The 16,565-nt window shown below is 43.3% G+C and overlaps 5 protein-coding genes across 5 annotated transcripts; 2 read left to right on the top strand and 3 right to left on the bottom strand.

The window, feature by feature from the left end:
• Window positions 1-1,527: 1,527 nt before the first annotated feature.
• On the top strand, window positions 1,528-2,401 carry AOL_s00076g342 (uncharacterized protein; the record flags this gene model as incomplete). The annotated part of the gene is made up of 3 exons (XM_011122895.1): window positions 1,528-1,854; window positions 1,936-2,155; window positions 2,247-2,401. The coding sequence occupies 3 exons, from the start codon at window positions 1,528-1,530 to the stop codon at window positions 2,399-2,401; spliced, it is 702 nt and encodes a 233-aa protein (XP_011121197.1).
• Window positions 2,402-3,042: 641 nt separating this feature from the next.
• On the bottom strand, window positions 3,043-5,459 carry AOL_s00076g343 (uncharacterized protein; the record flags this gene model as incomplete). Its single annotated transcript, XM_011122896.1, has 3 exons — window positions 3,043-4,315; window positions 4,384-4,629; window positions 4,720-5,459. The coding sequence occupies 3 exons, from the start codon at window positions 5,457-5,459 to the stop codon at window positions 3,043-3,045; spliced, it is 2,259 nt and encodes a 752-aa protein (XP_011121198.1).
• A 1,755-nt stretch (window positions 5,460-7,214) lies between these two features.
• Window positions 7,215-8,622, top strand: AOL_s00076g344 (uncharacterized protein; the record flags this gene model as incomplete). Its single annotated transcript, XM_011122897.1, has 3 exons — window positions 7,215-7,803; window positions 7,856-7,981; window positions 8,048-8,622. The coding sequence occupies 3 exons, from the start codon at window positions 7,215-7,217 to the stop codon at window positions 8,620-8,622; spliced, it is 1,290 nt and encodes a 429-aa protein (XP_011121199.1).
• Window positions 8,623-8,855: 233 nt separating this feature from the next.
• On the bottom strand, window positions 8,856-9,587 carry AOL_s00076g345 (uncharacterized protein; the record flags this gene model as incomplete). Its single annotated transcript, XM_011122898.1, has 2 exons — window positions 8,856-8,993; window positions 9,060-9,587. 2 exons carry the CDS (start codon window positions 9,585-9,587, stop codon window positions 8,856-8,858), a joined length of 666 nt encoding a protein of 221 aa, XP_011121200.1.
• A 1,879-nt stretch (window positions 9,588-11,466) lies between these two features.
• Window positions 11,467-14,797, bottom strand: AOL_s00076g346 (uncharacterized protein; the record flags this gene model as incomplete). Its single annotated transcript, XM_011122899.1, has 9 exons — window positions 11,467-11,516; window positions 11,576-11,701; window positions 11,756-11,926; window positions 11,987-12,205; window positions 12,264-12,845; window positions 12,914-14,326; window positions 14,380-14,498; window positions 14,576-14,691; window positions 14,789-14,797. The coding sequence occupies 9 exons, from the start codon at window positions 14,795-14,797 to the stop codon at window positions 11,467-11,469; spliced, it is 2,805 nt and encodes a 934-aa protein (XP_011121201.1).
• Window positions 14,798-16,565: the final 1,768 nt, after the last annotated feature.

The following is a 16,565-nucleotide window of genomic DNA, read 5'->3' on the forward strand; positions in this document are numbered from 1 at the left end:
TTTAGCGGGATTCTTAGGTCAAATATCCGGTTCGTGTGTATATATTTATCATCTTTGTGTCGAAGTTAATAATTTTTAAACTACGTGAGTAAGCTAAGTAGTTACCTCGTTAGATTAACTTATACATTCTGTATGTCTATAGTGCCACTTCAAAGGCCCTGCTGCTCTCGATCTGATATTATATAATACTATGAGAGGAATCCGTGGTTGATTCTAATAGTTAATACATAAACCTCGAAAAAAGAATATCAAGGATCGATTGATATCGATATATCTTCAAGCCGCCAGCTTGCATAGTTGTTTACCCAATAATGACCTAATTCAATGCAATGTGACACTAAATGCAGGCAGGCTATATCGGAACCACCAACATTAACATTACAATCCCTAAATAGGAGATATATTCCCTTCCGCGGATATCATCTACAAAAATAGATAATCTTCATGAAGCAAAAAAGTTATTGTACTACTTAGGTATATAATATATAGGTCACGTCCGGTGTCGAACCGGCTTCCCCGCAATAGCAGCGAGGCGTGCACCGCTTGCACCTCAAGACCTTTTAATTTTTCGCAAGTCTTGCGGAGAGAGAGAGTTGGAATTGGGTATTTATACTATACAGGACTTTGAATAAGGACTAAATCTGTATTCTTACTCTTTAGCTACTTATACTTACTAAGTAATATATTAATAACGGGCATTGAAGTATAGATTCGGAAGGCAGGAATGTTATTCCTGGTTGTGTAACATCCCAAAAAGCCGACAATTTCAACGCAAAATTAAAATGTAGATAGATATTGATAAGTACCAAGGTATATAGCCGGATGGAGATACAGAGATTTGAACTGGACCGTCGAGCTTGAAGTGCTATTCGTATTCTTTTGCAAAACTACTGACAATATTGATCGTATCTTTCTACCCTTCGTTGATCCTGTTATATATATATAACGAAGGCTGAAAAGCTGAATGAATAAGGCTCTCCGATCAGCGCTGCTCGCGAAATGAGGACCAATCCCTCGCTAAACACCAAAAAAAATACTACCAAATCAGACCGGATAAAAGAGCAAAAAAGGACAAAAAAGAATGCTCCCATACGGATTTGAACCGTAGACCTCGACATTACTAGTGTCGCGCTCTACCAACTGAGCTATAGGAGCTTGTTTACTGACATTACAATTGGAATCTATAATCCCATTTACAAATTCCTCACCGCGTTTAGAATAAATCAACACATCAACACAATCCAACATGCCACGTTTTGGGTCGGAACGTTGGGCTGTCATCCCGCGTCGCTTTATAATACTCCGTTAAGAGCTGTCTAATGGTCGTCCCATCATCCATCTATCTCCAGCCATCACCCATCGGCATCTCCAACTTCTTCTCCTTCTTCTTCTCCACAACCCCGAACGCTAGTCATACCAAACCAATCGACTAGTAATCAACCTTACTCCCATTTTTCCAAAACTATCATCAATCAGCATCATCACCACCAACATTATCATTCATCGTTTATCCCCCCGCCCGCCACCATGGCCGCAGTCCCCATCGAAGAATGGTTCTACGAAATCCCAGTATGCACCCGCATCTGGGCATCGGCAGCTGTCGCCACAGCTCTCGCCTGCCAATGTCATTTAGTCTCACCATTCCAACTCTTCTTCTCCCTTCCGGCCGTGCTCTCCAAACGGCAGTATTGGAGATTGATCACCACATTCCTCTACTTCGGTCCATTAAGCGTGGACTTTATGTTCCATATGTTCTTTTTGGCGCGGTACAGTCGGATGCTGGAGGAGACTTATTTTAAAGGGAAGACGGCGGATTTTGCGTGGTTGCTTTTGTACAGTTGTACTTGTTTGTTGGTGAGTTATATTGAAACTGGAGGATGGAGGCAATCTGGAAGAAGAAAGAAAGAAAAGCTAACGTGGACAAATAACTTCTAGTTCTGTTCCGCAACATTCGTTCAAATGCCATTCCTTGGCTCTCCGCTTGCTTTCTCGATCGTATACATCTGGGCACGAAGGAATCCATCAGTCCGACTTAGTTTCTTGGGCTTATTCGTTTTCAACGCGCCTTACCTCCCTTTCGTCCTTCTAGGATTCAGCCTGTTGATCAATGGTAACATGCCTAAAGACGATGCTCTAGGCATTGTCATCGGACATAGTACGTAATAGTTAATACCCCCTTCCACACAGAAAAGGCTCCTTGCTTGTGGGAAACCATTTCGGTATGCTAATATTTGATGCAACGGTAGTTTACTTCTTCTTCATGGATATCTACCCAACCGTTCGAAACGGCTCTCGACCTTTGGACCCACCGGAGATTTGGAGGAGATTGTTCGAACCACGTACCGAGAACGCTAGAACACAGATTCAACATGAACAAAATATGCCCCGAGCTGTGCAGTAGAATGATTCATTTCTTCCCTTTTTCTACTCTTACAAAAAAAAGCTTTTATTTATGATTTTGGTGGTGGTTGTGGGGCGGTGTGTGTGTGTTAAATGACACACTATGGTTTTTTTTACTTTCATACTTCTGTCATCATAGACGGACAAACTTAGAAAGGCAAAAAGGATCATATTATCTATGACTTACTTACTTACTATCCGCCGATTTTTCTGGGATGGTCTTCTTTTCTTCTCCTCTTTTGTATCGTCTTTTGCTTCAGCGTTATCATTTACCGGTGTTCAGTGGGTTGTCTTTACCTTTAATTACCTTTTCTTTTGAACAATTCTCTTTCTTGTTTGTAAGATATGATATCTAGATATATATACCTTCATTTAACTAGTACCAATAAATAGGTGAGACAGCCTAAGTATGTTTCTTGCAAACTTAAATCTATAAAATGCGAATGGGATAAAATGCTAGTCTAGTTTTAATGAAATGCATGAATTCCAACTCTATAGGTACACCGCCGCCCCAAAAGCGCCATTCTAAATCGCGATCGCCTCTCCCGTATATATGTCATATGCATCATATTTCGGAAGTATATATAAGTAAGTACTTACTTACAAAATAGTCCTACACTACCCACTTAAATGGGAAAGTTCTCATTCTTCGTTAGCTTCAAAGAATGAATCGCTATCGTCGTCATCGTCATCATCATCATCATCATCATCATCATTACCCTTTTCATCTTTCTTCTCAAGGTACTCACTACTCGCGAGTACCTCTTTAAACCGCGGCAACAGCAATTCCACAGTCCTCCTCACATCCGGCATCTCAACTACCTCCTTCACACCATCTCCATTCACAATCTCACCAATCCCGGAAACCAACTTCCCACCTCTTTTCTCACCATCCAAACCTACCCCGCTAGCAGCTCTAACACTTGTATCCTTCCCACTTCTGACTTTCCCACCGGTAGCTTCGGCGGGCGTAATCTCCGTGGAATCCAACAATTCCTGCCACTTGAACAAAAAGTTCCCAGGACCCTTTTTCAACGGCTTCTTCAATTCTCCCTCGTTGATAGAAATGATGGATTCCATCCTCCGTTTTGTCTTCTGGTTGAGTTTCTGGAGGTATTCCTCATACTCGTCCATCTGCCGCAAGACAACTTTTCTATCTTCTTCATTTAACTCATCGACTAGTTTATTCAACGTAGCCGTGAACCCTCCGGCGCCTTCACCCGTAACACCCTCCGGACGTCTAAACTGCTTCGCCGCATATTTTGCATATTCCAACCATAACTCCTTCGCCTTATCCCCCTTTTTACAAAACTGGTGAAGGAAAACATGACAACTCCCCTGATGTCTTTCGAATAACCTGACGAAATCTTCGACGCCGGGAGGTTTCTTCGGTCCGTTTTCATTATTTGTCGGGGTACTGGTACCGCTACCACTTTCGGTTGATGGGATTTTGGCAATTTTTATCATATCATTTACAAACCTTTCGAAATCTGATATGGTACCGCTGAGATCGACGGCATTGTGGATATCTCGTAAGATGGGGTCGTAGATTTGCATGATATCCCGGATGGCCGCGGTTAGTACGTCTGGATTTGATTTACACAGGACGAGGATCAGATGTTCTCTATCACGGATGGATAATTGTATTGAAAGGTATTCGAGGAGAAGTTTGTGTCCTTCGACTGTGAACTCCGTGGAAGGAGATGAAGGTGCGAGTGAGATGATCGAGTGAACTATGGAGGTAGATGAAGCTTTACTGATCACACGATAGTCTTCTTGATCAATACGTGTGAGTTTTGTATAGGCGAGGATGGCTGCCAGGTGCTGTTTTGAAGGACAGTCTTTAGATTTTTCGAGCTTTGAGACTCTGGATTCGAGTTCTTTGATTTCCCAGGATAGAACGGTGTATATGATACTGAGGTAGCAGGTTAGAAAATGTTGGGGGTTTATATCTTTATATGAAAGGAGGATTTGATCATTTACGTTTGGAGTAGATTCATGCCTTCGTCTGCGCCGCTGCTCCAGCCGATCCAGTTTGTGAGTGTTCCGATGCTGACCTTTGCTAGAACCAGACGGGTCATTCCGCTAATCATGGTGGCAGCATTCCCAACCTTCAAAGTCTGTCGAACGATGCGATACGGAATCAACTTATTCGTCCTTTCCACCAATGACAATAATGTCTGTCCCTTCGGCGAGGTGACTAACACATAATGTGCCAAAGAAGCTAAGCTTGCAATTATCAAGAGCTGTGAATTAGTTTTCCTTTCCCCTTTTCTGATAGATTCAAAAAATTTTTATCTTTTATTGCTTGAGACATACTTGACGACAATATGTTGATGCGCAGCAATGACCAAGTCACTATGAGCCTGCAAATCATCACTCTGCGCCGCCTTTTCAAACAACTGATCCAACAAATCTCCATACACAACCTGTCTCATAAACTCCCTCCACGCATCTACCAAATCCTGCTGATGGTTTACGTCATATACTCGATTCGGGTCCGGTTTTATCTCTCGGCCGGGCATACCGCCTAGTAAACCCCGGGCAGGGTATTCTATCAAAGCCGAGACAGCGGTAGCCAGGGTTTTGCGAATTCCCATGGAACCCTTATCGTAAGATTCCGAAAGGTTTGCTTTGGCGAGGTCATCGATGAGAGGTTGGATACGTTTTGACCAGAAATCTTGGGAGATGTCGCGGAGACCTGGGATGGGGACTATGAAGGTGGAGAAGAGGATTTGGAGGATTGGGGATTTCGAGGTGACCTTTTTGGGTTCATCGTTTTTGTCGGCGGCGGCGGCGGTGTCGGCGTCTTTTTTGGAACTACTGTCAGTACCATCATTTTTAGGATTATTATTATTATTATTACTACGATTATTACTATTACTATTGCTAGTAGTAGTAGTAGTAGTGGCAGGTGGATCGGGTTGGAAAGGTGGACCGTATGAATTGATTATGCCAGGTGTTTTGAATAGCTCGATTTCAGCTGTGTATGTTTCGCGATGGGTGAGGATGTCAAGGAGGGCGTGAGATTGGGCGGGTGTGAGAGATACGGGAGACATCGTGATGTCTATTACGAGGAGGGGGAGGGGGAGGAAGAGAAAGGGATAATTGAGGTCTCGAAGGAGGAGGAGTAGGAGTGGTAGTCATGATGAAGGAAGAGAGAGAGATGGGATGGGATGGAATAAGGTCGAGCGAAGGAGGCCAGGAATTAACAGGAACAGGAAGGACTTTCCATTCCCACCAACGTCATACGCAACACACCGCTCCATCTTCATTACACAATCGTGATCACGATCATCTCTCTACAAGCTGCAGCATCTATGTCTTTGTAAGTGTACCTATCTACGGTTTTTTTTTACTATCTATCAGATGGTATAAATATAAATGGTATATGTATATATATCTCTCTAGATAATCTAACACAAAGAGTACAATACATGCATGTAGGTATGTTCGAATTCCAAGCGGGATGTCTCGAGGCTCCAGCAGTACTACTGAGGTATCTGTAGAGATCCGTACCATGTTTCGATCTTCTACTTGAGATGCATCGACGTATAAAACTTGTACTATTTCAATTATAAATATGTTTATCATCTTGTGAATCAATCAGAAGGTCAACTTTACCTCAACTTCCAAGGCATTATTATATCTAGTTCCCTCATACGCCACCAATCTTGGACCAACGAAATAACCCCGGTAACGGCAACAGTAGTGCAAAATACGCGAGGAAGAAGGCACTTTAAAGCCATCTCTGGAGCTTCTGACTCGATTCTGAGGGTTTGGAAGTGACCATTCCAATACTTCCTGGTCAAATATGGTTATCGTTGGAGGTACGGCTGTGAACATTTATTTAATATCCAGGAAGCTTCCAGTCGCAGGAGTAATAGGAGCAGTTATAGTCATCGCTGGAGGAGTGGTATATATATTAATATTGGGAAGGATGGAAAAACATGTCCCCAGCGTGGCGAGAATCAAGCAGAATCTCTACCAGATTTCTAATCATTTTGATTTCTTTGATCGGACTGGGTGTATTTGAAGCATTTGACCTATGATTTCATATTTGTTATTAGAATTAATATTAAAAAGATAGAAAAATTCGGAAATCAACTTACAGGCGGCATATATATCGATCGATCTAAATTCTGGTGTTATGTATAGGTAAGTAGTATGTATTGATGATGCCTTCTTACTAACAGGTAAGTATCTACGAAGGGGGGCTATCTAGTAACAGATATATATATATATATATAAGTATTTATGTTAATATGTAAGAGCAGGATGATTAACAGATGAGACTGGTATATAATATATGAGAAGTATATAATTTGTCTGGATGAGTAGAATATTATGGGTTGTTCTGGATAAAAAAAAAATAAAAAAAAAGAATTGATGGACCGCAGTCGGATTTGAACCGACATCTCTCCTTTTAAAGATAAGTCAAAATGGAACGTGCTAGTCATTGCACTATGCAGCCTGTTTGCAACATCAGATTCTCGCAAACAGTTCCCATGATAAACTAACTTTGGTAACCAGGTAAGTAGGGGACTAGCTCAGTCTCTCGGACAGTTGAGTTCCGTGGTTTCCATGACGTTAAGGTCTGGCCCGAGCTTGTGCCTCGGCTCGTCCGTTTCTGGCAAATTCCATGCAGCGACCCGCTGATAAGATACCTTAGTCCGTACCATATTTAAGAGTATCTCCTTTCGTCTTTTGAGGTTTATATCTTTTCCATTTGAATATCTAAATCTAAATCTAAATCTAGATCTATAGAATATATACTAGTATATATATTATACTAATTAATATTATAATTTACAATGTTTGCCGCCTCGCAAACATACTATCACCACCCTTCCCCCGTCCTCCTCAAACCAAAAAACTCCCAACTGAACGTCTCCGAATCCCTACTATCAGTCTGTAAATCCGTCATCCCACCCTTCCATCCTCACCCTCTCCTCCGCAACGGCCATCTACAAACCTGTGCTATCCTATTCGCCTCCGATCATGTTCCAATCCACTACAAACGACACGTCCTGAACTCAGAAACTCCAAACGATCCGGGAACATTCAGTATCGACGTTGTAGTCCCCGCGTCCGAAACTCCCACAGAAGATAACGACTCGCAAACACCATCGACATCGACATCGAAACCGGTATTACCGGAAACTCATCCGGATTATTTCCCCCCTCGTACAACTTTTTTCACACAAGATGAATTCGACGAATGGAAATCCGACGATGAGACGAATCCATTGATTATTGCGCTTCATGGTCTTAGCGGTGGATCCCACGAGACGTATGTACGACTGACGTTGGAACCACTCGTTCGATCGAAAAAGGATGGAGGGTTGGGATACGATGCTTTGGTTGTCAATGCGAGGGGGTGCGGTTGGACCAAACTGACAGGTATATATTTGTCAATATATTATACGGAATTTTAACTAATCTTGAAACATAGATAACAAAATGTTTAACGCAATGTTCACCAGAGACATAAACCACATCGTCAACCTCATGCGTCGAAAGTTCCCAAAACGTCCACTTATGGCTGTTGGTTTCTCTCTCGGCGCAAACATCCTCGCAAGTTCGTACACCCTCAGTCCGTCTCTTAACACATAGTATATTATTACTAACTAGTAAAAACAACCAGACTACCTTGGTCAATCCGGTGCTTCCACTCCCCTCCACGCCGCAGTCCTCCTCTCCTCCCCTCACAACATGGACGTATGTGCCAAAATCATGTTCATGACCTTCACCGGTCGTTTATACTCCAAATTCATGGCCGGTAACCTAAAAAAACTATTCGAAAGAAACTTCGACATGCTCTCCAAGAATCCAGCCATAAACATCGAAGGCGCTCGTAATGCAACTTATCTCTACGACTGGGATACCGCGGTTACAGCACCAGTATTCGGTTTCAGAACCGGAGGAGAATATTATCGCGCATCCAGTTCGGTGGATAAGTTGATCGATGTTAAGATTCCAACCTTGATTATAAATGCTGAAGAAGACCCGATTTCACTCCAGAATGCGTTTCCGAGGCAGGAGGCGGAGGCGAATCCGTATATTTGCTTTGTGACGACGGGGTATGGTGGACACTTGGGATGGTTTGAATGGGGGATGCAAAGGTGGTTTCCCAAGCCGATTATGGGATTCTTGGAGAGAATGGCGGAATTGGAGGTTGTAGAAAGCGAGGGAGAGTTCGTAGATGTCGGTCGAACATAGCCTTCGCTTTTTTCTTTTTTTTTTTTTTGCGTTTATATACTTTGTAGAGAATAATTATAATTGGGAGTCATCAAGGGCGTCATTTTTTTTGTACAATAGATGGTTTTAAAATAAAAACTCTGCTTTTTTTTCCCGGATAGATAGACCGTTGAATTTTTTGCTGATGAAATTTCCGACTCGAGAAAAACTCCTATAAAACGCCAGTCGCTGTCCTTTTAAACCATCCAATTTCTTTAAGCAAAAGAAACACTCTTCCTCTTCCCAGCAGACCTTGTCGGTTTGTGATCACCGTCATTGTTATCGTCGTCGTCATTTGTCGTACCGCCGACCCTGCGCTTCCTCTTTTTCTTCAACGAGTCCTTTACATCCTCCTATCGTACCAACAAGCCACCAATTAATATATATATCTCCAATTGTCAAGGATTCTACAAACTTACGAATTTAGCTTCCTTATCCTTCTCCCTCCTCTCCTGTTCCTTCCGTTTCTGCTCCCTAACAACCTCCAACCGTCTATTCTTCTCCACTTTACCCTGAATAACCCCATCCACACTATTATTCACCAATTCCAAAATATCCATCATAGTCTCCTTATCCTCGACGAAGACTTTTCCCTTCTTCTTCCCGCGGGGTTTTATAACACCGGTTGGGACGATGCCGTTGAGGGTTGGGAGTTTGAGTTGGGCATCTGTGTAGCGGTCCTTTAGGGGTTTTTTGTGGGGTTTACGGATTTTATTATTTGTTGAAGTTGGTTTTTTGGTGGTGGTTGATGATGTTGATGATGATGATGATGATGGGCCGGTGGGTTTTTTGTGACGTTTGGAGGAGGAGAGTTTTCCTGGGGTGAAGGGTCTGGAATCTGTGGTTGTTGATGATGATGATGATGATGAAGTTTTTCGGCGTTTGGAGGAGGATGAGAGGGAGTTCTTTGAGGATGAAGATGCGCGGGGACGTTTTACGGGCGCCATTTTTGGGGGAAGTGATTGCGATGGTTGGTGAGGTTGAAAGATTAAAGATTGAAGATTTTGGTCGCAGATGAAAAGGTTAAAAGAATTTTTGAGTATTTTGCGAAAGATAAAAGAAAAAAAAAGTTGGAAATGTTTACCGAGTGCCAAAAACAGTTAGGTGGAAAGTTTTGCCGGGTGATCAAATTACAACAGGTCTCAACACTTTTTGAAAAAAAGTAAGTAGTCTCGACGGTGTCGAACTTCTGGTGAGTTTTATGGTTGGATGGCTTTCATTTGAACTCAAATATTCATTCTTGTCATTTAATATAATCCTCTACTCCTTTAATTCGCAAACCAGTCATCTACAATTTATTCTATAAAAGATCTAAAACCCTCAAACCACAAAAGTCTCTTTCAACAAAAACACCCATTTAAGCCAAATCGCAGCATAAGCCCACCATTCCACCCACAAGACATCAAATAACATAAAGAATAAAAATCCTCAATCCACCCATCCACCCCCATCTGAATCCCCAAATTACAAGGATAAACCCAACAAAACTCTTTTCTCTCTCTAAAATCAATTTTAACAGACCCTCGGTACCGCCTTCCCTTTACGAGACTTTTGATCGCGAGATGCTTAATGGGGTGTCCGCTGCACGGCGGCTGCGCCTAGTTAGGTTGCAGTATTTTTTTTTTTTTTATCCCTTAGGATTCATCGCGTCTATATATATAACAGCTGGGGCGGTCTAAAAAAAGCTAAAACTGCAACAGCTAGTTCGAAAATAAAAAATAAAACAAACTAAAGCTACCTAGTTAATTAGCTAGTGGTACAATACTATACTATACTATATATAATGGATAATGTTGTGAGGTCGATGTATCCATGTAGATCTAGTGTATATAATATAAATAAGTATATATTCGGATGACAGCCATCACGACAACTATGAGGCCTGCATGACACGGAGTTGTTAACTTGTTAAAGGAATAAATTGAGACCGAGAGAAATTTCGAAAGGAGTCGACAGAGAAAGCATATATATTGAATCCAGCGGTTACGAATTAACCCCCAGGTTCAAGGCAAACTAGAAAAAAAGCGTAATTACTAATCATAATATAATTCAAGTACCAGAGAAATTAAAATTTTATTTATGTACGTATGCTTGTAAGCCCTGTTTTTAAAGTCTCTATAAAGTCACGATCATTCATTACGAAGTATATTAAAATGAAAAGTAAAAAAGGAAAAAGTTAGTAGTTTGAAGAAGAAGAAAGAAAAAAAAAAAAAAAAAAAGAACTGGCTTCGTGCGTTCCAACCTGAACCAACCGATATATGAAAACAAACACCTGCAACCCCCCCAACCCACCCCTTTCCTATATAATGCCCCTAGGTTATATCCTCCTCTCCCTCCTTTTTTTTTTTTATAAAAAAAAAATACCAATTTAAAGTACGTGTGTGTGTTCGAACACACGCTAGAAATGATGCACCCGGTTTTTTTTTGGGGGTCTTGAACAAAAGGACGCCGTCTCCATGCATATGCTTGGTACAAAAGTGATCATAATGTTTTGTGGGGACAAAAGAAAACCAACTTCTTCTAAAAAAAAATAATAATAGAAGAAGAAGAAGAGTAGTTACCGGTCTAAGAAATAGTGTTTCGCAACGGGGTATTCGGAAAGAAACTATAAGGAAATGGTTTTGAAGAAAAAAATTCAACCACACACCATCTTCATGCAGTGACAAGCCTAAAAGCAAGCAACCCCAGGTATAAAAAGGGAAAGGAAAGGAAAAGAAAAAAAAGAGGAGATATTTATATATAAGGGAAGTAAAGAAACGGTGCACACTGGGATGCCGAAGTAGTGCTCAAAAAGAAAGGATGAAAGAAAAGGCTATTTCATCGTGATTATACTTTACGCCATGCCATGTTATGATATTTGCCGTGGGTTTCGAAACCTACGGTGGATATTAGTACTGAAAGTATGCAATTAGGTAATAGGCAAAAGGATACTAACCGAGTTCCTCATAAACTTGCCTATCGGTTGACCAGTCAACAAAGCAGCCTGTTAATCCTCTGCTCTGCAATTCTATTATAGCAGCACAGACCAACCCGATACCAACACCTCGGCCGCGAAATTCCGCTACACTTATATTAGCTACGGCATTCCATGGGTATAGTAGTGTTGACAACTTACGACCCATTCCGACACAAGCAAGGCCGCCGACTCGGTCACCAATTGCTTTGGGCCAAGGTACCTCTTTAGAGATCTTATTGCTGCCAGCACCGGAAAATACTAGGGCGGCCCCGACAATAGCGCTTTGTCCGTCGGGAACGATGCCAAAGGCGAGAACGGCATCTGCATAGTCTACATACTCTATTAGTAAATCTTGGTTATAATTGGAGATTAAAATGCGGATAAAAATACCGTTTGTGTCCTTCAAAGCACGGTACTTCTCGACCCATCCAGGATAGCTTGAGAAGTGCTTGTCCTCAAACTGTATCAGACTGTCGAAAACGCCGGGGTTGCAGACACCAAAGGTGATTCCCTGACGACTTAGATCCGCGAAGACGTCCTGTTGTGATGGCCGCCAGTTGGTTATGTTTTGGTACAGATCAAAAATAAAATTGTCTTCGATTTTCCAACCTATTCAAGAACAGTAAGTATCGACAACCACATACCCATTGGAGCCATATGATCCTACCTCGACGTTTGAACCATTCCTTTTGTTCTTTTGGCAACAACTCAGGCAATCCTGGGAAGAAACGGGGAAAGATACTCCCAAGCTGCACGCTATCTATTTCAGGGTGCGCTCTCATGAACTGGAACGCCTCGTCGTGTAGTGCAGTACCAATACCACTGTTTCTGAAATCCGGGTCTACCATAAGTAGAGCCATACTCCCCACCAGGTTTTTGCCTGCATGGATAGTATAGGTTGCGCACAACCCCAAAATTTTCCCATGGCTTCTCGGATCTTTAACAACATAATGCTTAGCATTGCCGGGTCGGTCGAGCAAGTCACTGAGAATGCTTGAGTTCAGATTCCAACTAGGATTCCAGCCGAAACATTTCTTCCACAAATCAGCACTGGCGTATAAATCTCGGCGCTTCTCCCACTCATGCACTTCCCATCGTTGAAAGCTGTCGACTGGGGCTCCGCTATTTAGAGGAAGCGACTTGCGAAGAGGAAGAACGCCTGTGGCCTTAACTTCTCCGAAGATGATAGAAACAGCAGACTCGAGAGCCTCTCTTGAATATTCGTAGCATGAAACGACGGTTTCGAGAACTTTTGTGGGTAAGGATTATTAGCTTATTCTCTTCAAAAAAATCTTAACGAATGCGGGCTCGACTTACAAGGGACCTCGGGTAGCATGTCACGTGGGCTGCACGCCGTAATAACGATTATGGGTGGTTCTAACACCAACCGTTGTCGGGCTAGCGATCTCATCGTCTCGATTTGCGACCGATACTCTGGGTCTGTGTCGAGGGAAAGGACAAATATGATGATATTTGCCTTCTTGAGAAGGCTCGTGTGCGTCTCTTGTAGCCCTTCGTGAGTGTATGGTGCATGGCTGACGGCTATACTTCGCGCGTTGATCGCCCTCCCGAGATATTCGAATGGATCGACGCCAACTTGGCCTGGGAATCGCGGTGGCGCAACCGGTGTTAGAAGTACGCAAGTTCCGCCCTGCCTTAGAGCACTTTGTCTTTGGGATTTGGTTAACGGCAGAAGATTTCGAGCATCCTTGATAACTGTTGTTGCCATCTCGTACGATCTGAATGAAAGCTCTCGGTTTCGTCGCATTAAAGCTTGAAGAGTCAGATGGATCTGCGGCGGGTCAATTGCTTCTTCCCATCGGAGATACCGTTCCTTGACTCGTCTGATTCTCTCCCACGATTGCTCCAAGGACGCCCGTGTGATATTTCCGGTTTCCACCGCCGTATAAATCTCTTCCAAGGCATCGGTGACATCATGAGGGTGTTCACACAAAATCAACATATCGCAGCCGTTGACGAAGCCTCTAATCGATAACTGTCCTCTACTTGCACACCTCCCTGCAGCATCATCCGACATCTTGTCGACCGAACCAATTAGAACCCCTTCGTACTGTAAGTGTTTTCGGATCAGGTTTTTGGGAAGCGAATCTTTGCCACCAAATGTTGTGTCGGTTGAAGCAGCCCACATTGTCGGTTCAAGTAACACCCCATCGACCCCATTTTCAAACGCTTTGCGGAATGGTGCATATCGAGGTTCAGTCGCAATATTTCGAGTATCCAGAATTCCACCACTACCCTGGCGGGGAGCCGGGAAATGTTTGACAATGCTCACAAGATTGGTACTTCGATGCGCATCTAGAATAGCACTCGTACATCTCCATACATTGGCGGGATCGTCTCCAAACATTCTCGAGCTGAGTCCTTCTGGACTTTGTTCCTCAATATTTAACACCGGGGCTACATTCGTGTTAACAGAAAGGCTCTGGAGTTCCTGGGCCGATGCGCGAGCAATATCGTAGAGGATTTCAGACGATCTGAAGGCCCCAACCGCGAGAGCCCCCGGAAATTGTGTTCCTAGATCACCATTCCCGAAAGGAGAGAACTGTGCATAGCAGATTATTAACATGGCCTTCTCGATAACCCAACAGAGGTTTCTCATCCTTACCATGCCATTCTCCTGTTCAATCATAATGAACAGAGGATGGGAATGACCCGCCTTACGAGCAGTAACTTGCAAATCCCGTACAATTCGACTTATATCCACAGCATCTAAAAGCGGGCCGGTTAGCAGAGCTCCACAGCCATTTTCAGGGACTGCTTACGTCTAATACTACGTCGACAGAGCAAAACACCCCCAATATGGTATCTCTCGACCATGTCAGTTACATATTGAGCTGACTCTGGCATATCCATTGGAATAATAACTAGCTTTCCAATCTGCCTAAAGTTAGAATTAGCATCAGCATTCAAACATACACATACACAAAGGAGTAGGACGTTGACAGGGGGATGCAGTACCTTCGTACGAGATCACGATTCTCTTCTCTACTATAGGGAGTGTCTTGCGACCAGGCACGCTTTTGCCCGGTACTTTCCGGCCCTTCATAGTAGGGATGTGAGGTTTTGTATGGTGTCTTTTGGTTTAAATTGTCAGCCAATGATATTCGAACCCGCTTAGGTGGTAACGGGTAACGAGGCACACGACAGTAGCGTCGAGAAGGGGCTACATACGTTCGACATCATGATTGAATCCTAGCTGATAGTCCTTTAAAAAGACTATCTTTACCTTTACCTTTGCTCGTCTCGGCCTTTTAACCGAATGTCTGCCGTGATGTGATGTGGAGATCATCGGAATCCCATCCGTGGCGAGGCTCAATAGTGGAAGAAAAGAGGGTTGAGCTCAGAAGAGGGAAAAACGAGAGGGAGGGCAAAAGAGAAGAGAGATGGAAGAAGAAAAATATAGACGACGGGTAAAACGACGGATTGATAGTTGTGACGTTGGCTAGGGTTTAGCTGTGCGACTGTGAGAATGAGCTGAGGACAGGAATCTTGCAGTAGCGACTGGGCCTTAAAATCCGGCGTAAAGAGGTATGAAACTCTGCTTCCGATCCGTTTGAGACTTTTGTCTCAGTCTAGGCAAAAGGATAGGGATATTTTATTTTATTTTTTGCCCTTTTCTACCAGGTGGTAATCGAGCTTGTCCAGTAATGGAACTGTGGCTGCTCCTCCTGCGCACTTTTTATGAAGCTCTCAGCTTTGACTTGTCATCAAGAGAGAGAGAGAAGAAAAAAAATTAAAAAAAAGGAAAAGATGGGGTGGTCTTCGTGCAGCAACATGATATAATATGGCAAGTTAGCGCGAGCTCCCCAGGTTAAACTAAGTAAGTGCAATAATAAATGCACAGTGCCAGCAATGCGGCATGCACGACAACGACATTCCAAGCCTGCAACAAAAAAAAGGCGCGACGGGAGGGGCATTTACCTTTTTAATATATGCGACGATCGGATTGGAATCAGGATTAGTGGTCGTGCTCTCGATAAGGTGGTAGCCGAAAACCGTCCACGAACGCACCGTCCAGGCAAGGGTTTTGGGAAGAAAAATAAACCCAAGAGGCAGGTTATCCGGTGAAAAGCAGCGGATCAGATTCGATATGTAGCACCACCTTGACTCAGTGGACTGATTTGACTGGCTAGTTCGGTCCCCGGTCTGGCCTGTGGACCGACGCTAGCGATAGTGGATCTGGGAAGCCCCTCCACCACTAAAAAATTACACGGCAGATACGGGTTCCCAAGAAAGGAGCGCCAACAGTCTCTTGAGAATCAGCGCGAGGTTCCGAACGTGGACGCCGAAATACAACCTCTTATGTGGTCTAATCCTGGTTAGTTGATGTTGCCTCTGATATGTCCGACCCAATTGTTTTGGAAAATATGCGACGGATTTAAAGTGAGAATACGGAGTAAAGGGGAACAAAAAGGTTGATATAAAGTTGAGGAATGGCAGGATCTCGGACTTGATCGAGAGAATGATTTGAATATGCACGCCAGCCGAGTAGCCGGGTGCAATCAATCTAGCAGCCTTATGGAAGGATGCAATCGTTCCGGGTGAGAAAAAGTATAGTAAACTTACTTATAATTATAACAGAAACGGGCTGACGGGACGCCAGCTGAAAGGTAGGTGGGAGTGAGCACACCACAAATGCTTCAAGCGAAACGGAGATGATTCGCACAACAGCGAATGCATGCAAGAATGGAAAAGAAGGTGAATGGAGAGTCGTCAAGCGACTATAGATGATTTCACCAGTGTGCCTGTAAATAAGGTTTTTCTTTGGTTAGCAAGGTGGGCAAAGTGTTTAGATTGATATCGATGCTCCTGAAGAACAATTTGGGATGGTCGCGATCCCAACGTCGGACGATGTTCAATATACAGGCCTCGTGCAAGCTCCGTCCTACTGAACAAGAGAGGAGGACAGAAGATTTCGAGGTCTGAAAGAACGGCCACAAATAAATTG

The sequence above is a fragment of the Orbilia oligospora genome (genome assembly GCF_000225545.1).
Source record: "Orbilia oligospora ATCC 24927 unplaced genomic scaffold scaffold00076, whole genome shotgun sequence".
In the NCBI taxonomy this organism is placed as follows: domain Eukaryota; kingdom Fungi; phylum Ascomycota; class Orbiliomycetes; order Orbiliales; family Orbiliaceae; genus Orbilia; species Orbilia oligospora.